Source organism: Poeciliopsis prolifica, unplaced genomic scaffold (genome assembly GCF_027474105.1).
Source record: "Poeciliopsis prolifica strain line A6 unplaced genomic scaffold, Auburn_PproV2 SCAFFOLD017, whole genome shotgun sequence".
Taxonomy (NCBI): Eukaryota; Metazoa; Chordata; class Actinopteri; order Cyprinodontiformes; family Poeciliidae; genus Poeciliopsis; species Poeciliopsis prolifica.
Genome location: NW_026562392.1, coordinates 3686255 through 3698422, shown reverse-complemented (window position 1 = coordinate 3698422; position 12168 = coordinate 3686255). Strand labels below are relative to the sequence as shown.

Below are 12168 nucleotides of genomic sequence, written 5' to 3'. Positions count from 1 at the left end.
TTGACTCGAGGTGGTTGAGGCTTTTGCTAACCAACTGCTATCCTACCCTTGCTAGCTTGCTAGCTAGCGTTTTGCATCTACAATACAACGGGTAAGTGTAAATTTGTTGCCAGTTGGCAGGATGACGTTTGTCTTTGCCATCGACTCACGTCTTTTGCCAATCCATACGATGCAACACTCATTCTGTGCAAAAAAAGCTTGACTCTACCATTATATAAAATATACTGTTTTCTTTTGTACATGTCTGTCATGATGCAAGTCTTGCATTTCATTTAAAAACCTTGAATTTGAGTTGGTGAAACCTGCAGAAACCCCGATGGGTTTTTTTTCTTGGCAAACACGGAGGTCCCCCACCTTCGCTCAACCCCTCCACAGGGCAATTAGGAGACCCCACATCATCTCTTTGGAAGGGGCCCACCAGTGCCAATGTGAACCAAGGAGGAGAACTTAGCGGGTGTATTTAGTAGTCAGCCTCAGGCCTAGGAGGAGCCACAGGCTGGGCTCCCTCTGCTCCCATTCAAACTTGTGAACGCCAACAGTTGTGCCACTTAGGGGGCTTGCAAGTGGCACTACCGGCATCATTGTGTGATCTTGGGAAACCCACAGCTGCTGAATGAGCTCCAGGGCCGTTCCATTGTGCTCGAGGGTAATCCAGAGCCCCTTCCAGCACACACACACACACACACACACACACACACACACACACACACACACACACACACACACACACACACACACACACACACACACACACAATCACCGCCAATCCAATCAAGGAAGCAGAAAAGGAGGGTGTGGGGGGGTACCTCTATTCATCCACTCAGAAACTCATTTTTACAGCAAAGATACAGTGGCATTGTAAACCCCAAATTGTGGAATATTTTTAATTGAACGCACACATTATCCCAGTTTCCTTTCTAGCGACCGAGTGGACAATAGAAAGCAATCAAAGTGGCTTTGGTTGCTTTTGCATGCCAACAGCGAATTTTAACCACAGTTTGAAATGAATCCGTCTTAATAATCGAAGAAAAAATGAAATAGAACTGCACATCAAACAACAGAGCGACCCGTGCTTTCCTTGACCGTGGGTCAGGAAGAGACCGGTGCTTTTCCCACTAGGAGGTCACAAAGCTTCAAGTCGCCCCAAGTGTTTGTGTTGATCGCCCATTAGGCTCAGAGATCTGAATATGCTAATTTGGGCCCAAGCAATTATCGGCAATTAACCGAGATGGGGAATATTTCTCTCATCAGGCGCTTCTTCGCCTCCATCTTCGCGTTAGCTTCCATGTACCAGTCCGACGGCCCCCACTCCTCCCCTCCTATCGTCTCCGGGACAGTGCACCCTTTTATTTTTGGGAGGGAAAGGAATCGCAGGGAAGGGGGTTACTGGTAATTAATTAGTAGGCGAGTCGCAGCCTGGTTTGACTTTGGTGGGATTAGTGGGGGCTTTTTGACCTAAATAGCCAGTTAGGTGCATGGGTCCTGGGACAATGGGGGTCGGTGGGGCTGATTGGTCATGACTCAGACATAGACCTCGGCCTATTATCTATTGATTGGTGCTTTTACAGTGGCTGTGCCTCTTTACAGCTCTCTCACCAACACACTCACTGACCATGTCACCTTCAATGAGAGGGGCTGTACCTAAAACCTACACACACACACACACTCACGCGCACATACAGTTCATTATGAGATTTACACAGTAACAGTTATAGACAAGCACAATAATTATTTTACACTAATGATGCCTATAATGGGTATACCTGTCAAACTGGGCTGCAGGCTAGATTCTGATATCTCACTAATTTGTATAATAATAATAAATGCTTTAACCCCAACTACCCACATATCCTCACGGATGAAAGAGGATGTTTAGTTTTACACCATGTTTCTATTTCCGAACAGCATTTTAAGGTTTAACTGTCGCTGTTTGTGTTTCTCTTTTGCTTGCAGAGAGTGAAAGCGGCTATTTTAAAGGCATTCAACAATCCAACAGAGAAGACGGCAGACGAGGAGACCAAACGCCAAGTCAAAGGTTGAACAAACAGCACTACAAAGATGTCCAAGACAAATACTTCCACCTGGTGGTGGTAAATGAAAATGCAGTCACAAGTCAAGTCAGATGATAGTTTAAAAAAAAGATGCACAATCATTGTTTCACTCTTTTGTTTCTTGTCTTGTTTTCTGATGTTTTTGTAATCCTTCTTAATTTTGAAAATTGTCCCTTTCTGTTTTTAAGCAAGTTTCAATTATTACGTGTCTGAACACTGATCTGGGCTAAGCTAAAGCATTTCATGAGCAATTCAAACGCTGGGAAACACAACTAAAAATGTTTCTCTTCTCATCAGCATATGGAAAAGAAGGTGTGAAGATGACCTTTGTTGACCGGATCTTCGTAGGCGAGCTTACCAACACGATAATGTGCGAAGAGTGCGAGCATGTAAGTGCATGTGGCAGGGGGGGGAAAAAAAGAACAAATGGCCAATGAAGCAGCATAGTTTTATGTGTTGTGCTGAATTCAGCCACCATGTAGGACAGAAGCAGCTGTTTAATTTGTCGTGAACTTCTTTCTCTTCTTTATCGTTTAGCTGTAAGTGGTTGCTAAGGAGGGCTATTAGATTTCCAGCTGGAAAGGCATTCCTCATTAGCCTCATTTGGCAGATATTAGTTTTTTTGTACCTAAAGTCAAGACAGCTTAAAAAAAGAAGAAAAAAAAGGAATCATTTTATTTACAAGGTGGAGAAGCCATTAACCGTTTCTAAGTTAGTTATGCACGGAACAAATGTCGATGATATAATAGAATAAAAAGTCAGAGGGAAAAAAAACAGGAGGCATTGATGGGAAAAAATAAAACGAAACAAAAGGCACTTCAAGGACCAGCTCCAACACCGACTGTTTACAGCAGGACTGCAAGAGCTGCGGCTGTTTAAGAAAACGATTGCCACCGTGAAAAATGAAAGAGGACGCCTGCAGGAAGAGAGCGCCAGGTGTGCAGCCGGAGGGAAAGAGAAAAGGAAAAGAAAAAAAGGCAAAAGAAGCTGCAGCTTCTTCACTTAAATGGGAACAAACTCTGCAGCTGAAGTTTGAGCCCATGTGGAAAAATGGAAACCTGCGTGTTTTTCTAAAATACTTGAACATGCCACATTTTAAGTCACACTTTTTGTCATTATTTAGCTGCTCCTGTGACTTGTATACGTTTTGCTCTTTTTCCCCGTCTTGTCGTATTTCTTGATTAATGTGACTCTTATTCTGGAGCAACTTATAGTCTGGAAAATACGGTGCTCATATTTAAAATCTTTTTTTTGTAACACTGAAAAATGTCAAGCATTAAAATCAGACATTTGAATGAAAACCTAAAAAAATTTGGTAAAATGGGGAGAAATAAAATTAGAGAGATCTACATGTATTAGTACTCGAAATGGATCAAATCAGACATTTAAATAGAGCATATTACACTATACATAAATCATTACAGCAGCACTACTCAGCATTTGAAGGTTTTTTTTTTTTAACCTAATTGAACTATGGATGGAAAAGAGCTAAATAACCTTAAAAATAAATCAAATAAATTCTACAGTGCGGAAACTGGTATAGAAGTTGAGGATATTTCTAAATACCCAGAGATCCAAGTTTCTGATGATATAAAAGTGGCCACCATTTTTGAAGTTGTCCAGAAAGAGATCGCACAACTTTTCTGTTTGTAATAAAAACAGAAACCCAGGCTAAAGTATAGAGACGGACAAAAACCAAGCCTTCTAGATTACTCTTTGAACATTTGACTCTAAAAATAAATGACCTCTTTCCAACTGTGAAGCACGGCGGTGGAAGTGTCTTGGTTTGAGTCTCACCGTTATAAAACCCACATTGACCATGTATAAGAGGAATGTCAGATCATCTGTTAAACATGTTTCTTATTTCATGAAAAGCTTATCTTTCTTATTCTATTATTTTCTGGACCTTTTCTAAATAAAGAGCTTTATACACATATGCGGACATGCTTTCATGCCCACACGTTGAGCTTTTCTGTCATTTCCTTTCTAGATCTCAACAGTGAAGGAAGCCTTCATAGACATCTCTCTACCAATCATAGAGGAGAGGGTGAGTCATTTTGATTCATATTCAACGCCAGCTGCTTGGTGGAATTGAAAGTCGCTCTTGTACTTGCTTTTCATTTAATATTGACTGTTTTTTCTCATTTTTCTTCTTATTATCATTATTTCAACCCGTCCCCCATCTCCTCAGATATCAAAACCGTCCAACCCGGGTCGCCTGGGGAAGGGCAGCCGGGAGCAGGACATCCACGCAGCCCACAGTGAGCAGGTTCTTTCAGCAGCGCACTCTGTCAACAAGAACTCCAGGAAGCTCAGCGGACCGGTGAGGCTGCCAAGGCAAACCGCTTCCTGCTGTCCTCCTGCCAGGAAATCAAATTTAAATGTATTATTCTCAACACTAAGTCCCAATTATTGCTTTTTAGTGACTTAACTTGCATACTTTACTTACTCAACTTAACTCACTGACTCCACTTACTTGCTTTGTCCAGGTGTGAGATTGCTAGAATCTATAAAGTACGGAAAGTTCACGTTGAAAGTGTCCACAAATAATTAAAACTAAGAGCTAGGTACTTTTCACCTTTGGAAAAATATCCTACGTTTTTAGTAGTTTTTCATCCTTCTCTTCGAAAACAAATATCCTGAGAATCACATCATGTTTCAGAAACATTTCTTATTAGCATACATTTCAGATATTTTTTGTTGTTGTTGTTAAAGTCTCTATTAAAAGTGAGATGAAGCTCACAGTTCTGCGTGATTGTTGGTTCCAGTTCGTTTGTGCACAAATCTTAAACAAAAAGCTGTTCTCCTGTTTCAGAAGCTCAGCACTGTAGTTGAATGATTAACTGTCTTTGCTGCTCATTTTTATAAAATGGCCAAATTTGTAAAAGTACCTGACCCACTTTTTGCTACTTCTCTTCCAGAAACAACTCAACAGACGACCGTCCAGCTCCGTGGAGGAGAAGGGAGCGGCCTGCTGTGCCGAGCGGGGCGAAGAGGAGGCGATTGCCGGCGGCTCAGCGCGCGGCGTCTCCGTGTGCAAGATGGCGGCGGCGGGCAGCCTGTCAGACGGCAGCGAGAGAGATTCTGGCGCCCAGGACAGCAGCAACGACGCCGACAGCGAGGCGTCCGAGAGCGAGTGGGCACCGCGCGGCGCCGCCTCCGGTCACGGCCACGCCTCCACCCCGTCATCCACCTCCACCCTCACCCCTTCCCCCACGCCCGCCTCCTCCTCTTCCCCCGCGTCGTCGTCGGCTTCCGCTAAGCAGGGCGGCGCCGTGGAGCAGCTGGTCACCGCGGTTTCTAAAGTCAACCTGGGCTTCTCTTCTTCTCCGGGGGACATGTCCGCGTCGGGTCACTGTCCCCCTGAGGAGCTGGGCGATGGCCAGAGCCGAGACCAGCAACACCACTACCACCACCAGGGGGCGTTCCAGGCCCTGTCGCACAGTTACACTCCTACCTCCAAAGAGTGCTCCATCCAGTCCTGCCTGCACCAGTTCACGTCGGTGGAGCTGCTGATGGGCAACAACAAGCTGCTCTGTGAGAACTGCACCGAGCGCAGGCAGAAGCAGCTGCGCAAGAGCGGCGCTGCAGGTTAGACCCAACGCCTGACATGAGCAGCTCTATGTTCATAGCTCTGCAAAAACAGAGCTACGAACATAGCTCTGTTTTTGCTATCTCACCAAGTATTTTTGGACTAGTTTATAGTACAAATATTTTAGTTTTGTCTCATTTCAAGTATTTTAGGATATTTTTCATATATATATTTTTCATTTCATTCATTGATAAAATTTTGTGTTTTTGCAATAGGTCACTTCTCTTTTTTGACTTACCTGGCATTTGAGTGGAATAACGTCTCCTGTGGCTAAAAAATACAAACACGTGATTTTTAGTAATAAAACCAGTCGAAGTTACGTTTTATAACTATAACATACTTTAAAGGAATTCTGCCAATGTAGATTTTCTCTGTTGTTGATGTGTTTTGCAGTGTAACACTGCAAAAATACAAAATCTCACCAAGTACTTTTGGTCTAGTTTCTAGAGAGAATATCTTAACACACGTGAAATAAGACAAAACCAACTCAAAAGTAGCTTTTCAGCAAGATATAGGAGCTTGTATTCAGTCAACAATTTCTTAATATTGATGAAAACATTCTAGTTTCATTGGCAAGTTATTTTACTTATAACAAGAGATTTGTCCCATGTCTTTAAAACTCTGCCAGTGGACAGGTATTTTGAGATTAAGGAATTATTTACTTCAAATAAGCTCTCACACCTTGTTGAAAAGTGACATATGAGTTAGTTTTGTACTGAGATATTTGCACTATAAAGTTTGTAAGATTTTTGTTTTTGTTGTTGCAGTGAAGTAAGAGTAGATCTGTGATACCGTCAGTAGGATGGTTAACCCGGCGGTCTACAGCCCTGAATTGTGATTCTGTTACGGAGGTTCCACTCTGAAACAGAAACACAATCAACCTCCATGTACGTTTTACATTTAATTTCAGGATCTTCTGACGCTCAATGATTTTTTTCCACAGATAAGAAAATTGAGAAGATTTACACCAGCGCCAGGAAACAGATGCTGATATCCTTGCTGCCTCCTGTCATCACGCTGCATCTGAAACGCTTCCACCAGGTAGGATGCCTCCTGTTCAACCACGGCCATCAGTGCTGAAATATGGTACATACAGCTTAACTCTGTGTGTGTGTGTGTGTGTGTGTGTGTGTGTGTGTGTGAGTGTGTGTGTGTGTGTGTGTGTGTGTGTGTGTGTGTGTGTGTGTGTGTGTGTGTGTGTGTGTGTGTGTGAAGGCAGGAATGAACCTCAGGAAGGTGAATCGTCATGTCGACTTTCCTCTCATCCTAGATCTGGCTCCTTTCTGCTCTGCGTCCTGCAAGGTAGCATCATATTTCCACAGCTCAAAAATTCACTTCTTTCTCAATTGTGGAAGCAATTATTTTGTATTTGTTTAAATCTTTATGTAAAATAAGTCAAGCTCACTTTAGATGTGTTTAGTCACCAATAGACAAACTAGTAAATTAGTAAATGACATGGCAGGCTGTGAAAACCACTCTAAGAAAATAAAGTAATTATGAGAATGAAGCCGCAATACTAGAAGAATAAACTCATAAGAGAATAAAGTCAGAATATTATGACTTTAATTTTATAACTTTATTTTTGTAATTGTATAACTTCTTGACATATTTTTATGTTTTTATAGTAGAGTCTTAACACTTGTCTTAGTATTGTCAGAGTGAATTTGTTGGTGACGACAAAATCACCTGCTGTATGGCATCTTTATTTTTATGTAAAATGTGTTAATTTATTAAAGGAGTTGCACATTCCTTTTTTGTGTCTTTCTTTCTGTGCTGCACGGTATCCAGAACCTGGCTGCCGGCGAGCGCGTCCTCTACAGCCTGTACGGCATCGTGGAACACAGCGGCTCAATGCGGGGCGGCCACTACACCGCATACGTCAAAGTGCGAGCCCCTCAGAGGAGAACGGAGCAGCGCCACAAGAACCTGTCAGGTCAGGGGTCAGCTTCTTTACCGTCTGGCATTGTTCTGTGGAAATCTTGTGAAAGATTTCCACACATCTTTTTTATTTATTTATTTATTTCCTTTTTCGCTCAAAGAAAACCGCACGCATTGGGAAAGGTCTCGGAAACCCGAAGGAAGCAAGCGTCCTTAGAATAACGTGATGTCTTCTTGGGTCAGCGATAAGAGCTGCTAATAAAAGCTCATCTGTCGCAGTTTGTTCTTCTCTCCGCTGCTTTCCTTTGAATTTTAAAATGGTGCAGTTAGTGCGAGCGCCACATTCTGAAGTGCTGGGAAACTGGCATTTAAATTGTGCCTCTTGTGCCAGTGTCAAACTATCGAAGGCTGGAAACTCAAACAGAGCCGAGGTGGCATCCGCAAACTTTAAAACAATGCTCAAGGCCAAGGATGAATGACTGTAATATTTATATTCTCTCTTTTTTTGGTGAAACTAAAAAGGTTGCCTTCAAGTAGTTTATTTCAAAGGAGATTTAACAATCTGGATTGCTTCACTTTGTATAGAAGGATGCGTTTTACAGACCTTTGCTCCACTGTTCTTTTTAGTTCTGTCACATTACCAGACTTTTTGAGTGTGAGCAACCACTTAAAGTCATTTCACAAACTCCAGATGTCAACCAGGCCAATCCAAAACTCCTTTTTGTTTTAATTTGAGACTTTCTGAGGTGGAACTACTGAAGCGCTTTGGGTTATTATGCTGCTTAATAAGCAAAGCACACTAGAGCGTGAGGTCAGGAACTGATGACCAGATGTTCTCCTTGTGGAGCTTCTGAATCCAGGTTTAACTTTCCATATCATGTTCTTTTTCTAAAGTGCTATATTGATTTCCTGCCAGATTTTCCACACACCTTCTAAAAAGCTCAACTTTTGTCTCGTCGGTCCTCGGAATATTTTCGCAAGAGGTCTTGGGAATCATCAAAATGTTGTTTCGCCGTTGCTTTCTTCTCGATTAACCCTAAAAGCCCTTCCTTGTAACTCTTTCTGCTTTTGGACTGAAGCAAGTGAGGAATCCACTGCCTTAGATGTTGCTCTTCGGTTTTTGTTACCTTCAGCGGTTGTAGAATAGTTCCAGTAGGAGTGCACTGATTGCAGTTTTCTGGCCGGTCACCGATTGAAAAGCTCGACAGACCAATTCAGATTTTGACCAATAATAATGTTTTTGTTCCTGAAAAGTCCTGATAACTTTTTAGCAGGATATGAGCTTGATTTAAGTCAGTAATTATTGACCTTTACGATGCTGACGCTGTCCATGTTTTTTAGGTGCAAAGGAGGCCGGCGGCAGCTCCCAGGGCCAGTGGGTGTACGTCAGCGACACCACCGTTCAGACTGTACCCGAGTCCAGAGTACTCAGCTCTCAGGCATACCTGCTCTTCTACGAGGAAATGCTGTGATCCTCCGCATCGCTCTGCTTCTTTTGATCTATTTTTGGTTTTAGAAAAAAAACAAAAAACAAACCTCAACACAGCTCCTCATGCAGTTCGAATACAGGAAGAGAAGAAGAAGAAGAAAAAAAAGGGAAGCGTCTATCTTCTTAACTGGACATTTTCAAACACGAAGAATATGCAAGGAAAAAGAGAAAAAGTAAATGTCGACACCATCTGGATATTACCTAGAATTTCATCTCAGATCCTGAATTCAAATCTCCCGTCTCCTGGGAGCGCGCTTCAGAGAAAGACTTGGCGCTAGATGGTATTTCTAATTAATCTCGGCAAGTCTGAATACCTTCCTGAAGGTATAAAACGCATGACGGAGTTTGCTACCGTAACGAACTAGCAACTAGCAGAATCAATGCATGCCTACCCGCAGTCTGCACTGACTTGTTGATGTCAATACATTGTGTGTCAGAATGAATGATTGAAAGACAAATGAATGTAGCTGAAAGGTGCTACGACTATCAGTTTGGGCAGTTACAGTAAATATATCAATATATTTCGTCTATAGTGTCTGTGTTTATGCTACTCTGAATTACACGATAATATTGCCAAGTTGCTCTTCCAAGATCTGTTTGTCTGCAGCTTCTTTAACGTTGCCATCGCTTGTATCCCATCATGCACTTGCGAGAGGAGAATCACTGTCTGGTATGAGATTAGCTGCAGCGCTATTTCAATTTTAAGGTCGCTGTGGGTTATTAGGGCATTTGTTAAAGAGTAGTTGTCAGAAGAACACAGGGTCCAATTTTGCTTGTCATTCAGTAATCCTGGCAAAATGGAAGAAAATGTCACTTCTGTTACGCTAATAGTCTCCGGTTTATGCTTTGAAAAGTTCAAAACGACTTAATCAGCAATTTTACCTCATATTTATTTTAAAATACAATTTTTGTTGCTTCAAAAAGTTGATTAGAGGTATGTGTGTGGCTGCGTTCATCCCGCCTTGCGAAGCAAAACTTCACATCGAGTCATTATGTGTTCAATCAGCGGGGAAACGAATGAAACAAAATAAAAAAAGAGAAATAAAGTTAAGTCTTCTTCCCTCTGAAACAACTTCTATTCTGAAGGTTGTTCTTAATTAGAGCGACCTGGTAACACTCAGGTGTGGGCCTATTGCTCGCCACATATCGCCATCTGATTACCGATTGGTCGAGCCTAAAGTTTGACGACTCCTCATTTCTTGATATTTCTTTACGTCTTTTTTTTTCTTTCTGCTGTACAGCAAGGACAAAACAATACATTATGAGACAGAAACATATCAATGTAAGTTGTCCTTGTGTTGGTAATAATGAGAAACCTGCTAATATTACTAAAAACAAATTGTATTACCTTTTAAGAGCAGTTTCTCTTAAGTCTATTTGCTTTTTATTTCATAGGAATGCACAAATGTCAGACTTTCGTGACCGAGTTTGCCAAAGACACATTTTTGCATCGGGTGTGGAGCTTGCTGTGACTAAAAGCACTCAAGCAGAAATGATGTGTTTTACAGAGCTGCAGATGTTATCTTCCTCCATAAGAGCGAGCAAAATTAAACACTCTTCATATCTAAAGAAATCCACAAAGGCTGGTTTGGAGGGGAAATGAATGTATTGCCTTATTTTGGCGTCGGAGTACTGTTTTTGTTCTCGCTTGCTCGCCAGTCACTTGCCACCAATGTATGAAGAGCGATCAGACTATCGGGTCACGACCTTCAGTTTAAAGAAAAAAAGGATGAATTCAGTGCCTCTGCCTTCATATTAACAAACGTGCGCGCGATGAGAATAAAATACTTGCAGAGTAAATTAAACAGGGATGTGTGTGTGTGTTTTATTTATTTACAGTGTGTAGAATTTTCTGTCGGCAGAAACGGCACAAAATGTGTGTAATTTGTATAAAAGAGAGATGGTACAAAAACTCATGGTGCTTTAGGGGTGAAAGATCCCCAACCCCCCCCCATTTGAATTGAAAGTAAGAAAAACTGAAGTCCTGTAACTCTTCAATGAACCTTCTGGAATCAGTATAAAACTCATTGTATGGAAATAAACCTGATTTATGAACTGCACAGTCTGCAGGACTCCTTCATTTTCCCCACTCCATCTTTTTGTGGAGCTTGCTAAAGAGAGGTCAAGACAGATTTTATGTTTCCTACTTTGAAACTGTTGTCATATTGTGTGTGTGTTTTTTTATTTTCTCTGTCTGTCTGTCTGTCCGGCGCTGTCACTGCGCATCCCGCCCATCGCGGCCTGTTCTCGGCCGTGACGGGTGCAGAGCAGCACTGCTTCGGAACATGTCGCGAGCTGGTGAAGAGGAGGTGGGTGTGGAATCATGAAAAGGGCAACGTCGGAAAGCATCGCGGCGCGTGTCCTCTCCCGACTCCTCGCGCGCGGCGACGTGCCTGTCACACAGCTGGAACCGGGTGTCACGCGGCCACCAACGAAAACTGCAAATCCCTCCTGAAATGTGTTTTGTCTATTTTTTTTAAAGGGGTTAGTGGGGGGTGTAGCTGGAGGAGACGCTGCTGAGGCGTTTTGACGTGATTTAATCTCACTTAATGAAATGCGTGCCTTCTTCCCTTCCCCCCCTACAACAATTTGTGAGACACTGGGAGGAAAGTAATGAGGTGCTGCTGGAGTGCTGCCTCTACCAGCAGCGGAGGTTAAAATTGTCCTCTTCGCCATCCAATCTGCCGTCGCTGTCGGCCTCACCTCCCACATTTCCTCGCGCTAACGTCGACGCACTCGGACGGCGCGCGCCCGGGGCCTCGTTCCTCTCAGGGTGTGGTGTGCAGGGCAACACCTGCAGAAAGGCTTCATCAGGGCTTGGCAAGCGATTACTTTGACAACCCGAGTAAGCATTTAGTGTAGATTAAAGTTACAATAGAAAACTTTTGTTAAAAAAAAATATATATATAGCCTATGTAGGCCTACATATAGGCTATATACACTGCTCAAAAAATAAAGGGAACACTCAAATAACACATCCTAGATCTGAATGAATGAAATAAATATAAAAATAATTTCCACCTGTTGTCTATTCTATTTGCACAAAAGCAGATGATATTGATTATCAATCAGTGTTGCTTTCTAAGTGGACAGTTTGATTTCACAGAAGTTTGATTTACTTGGAGTTATATGGTGTTGTTTGAGCGTTCCCTTTATTT

At 42.3% G+C, this 12168-nt stretch overlaps 1 protein-coding gene across 7 annotated transcripts in view; it reads left to right on the top strand.

The window, feature by feature from the left end:
- usp45 (ubiquitin specific peptidase 45) overlaps window positions 1-11068 on the top strand; it is a 36873-nt gene extending 25805 nt beyond the window's left edge. For 4 of the 7 annotated variants that reach the window (XM_055042144.1, XM_055042143.1, XM_055042149.1 and 1 more), the window contains 9 exons: window positions 1954-2035; window positions 2349-2440; window positions 4042-4098; window positions 4243-4374; window positions 4973-5642; window positions 6587-6684; window positions 6914-6945; window positions 7432-7576; window positions 8863-11068. In XM_055042144.1, coding sequence (XP_054898119.1) covers window positions 1954-2035; window positions 2349-2440; window positions 4042-4098; window positions 4243-4374; window positions 4973-5642; window positions 6587-6684; window positions 6914-6945; window positions 7432-7576; window positions 8863-9288 — 1734 coding nt within the window. In that variant the 3' untranslated portion in view covers window positions 9289-11068. Of the gene's footprint in view, window positions 1-1953; window positions 2036-2348; window positions 2441-4041; window positions 4099-4242; window positions 4375-4972; window positions 5643-6586; window positions 6685-6858; window positions 6946-7431; window positions 7577-8862 lie in introns of those variants that run through there. The other 3 variants (XM_055042146.1, XM_055042145.1, XR_008606727.1) reach the window with 2 other exon arrangements.
- Window positions 11069-12168: the final 1100 nt, after the last annotated feature.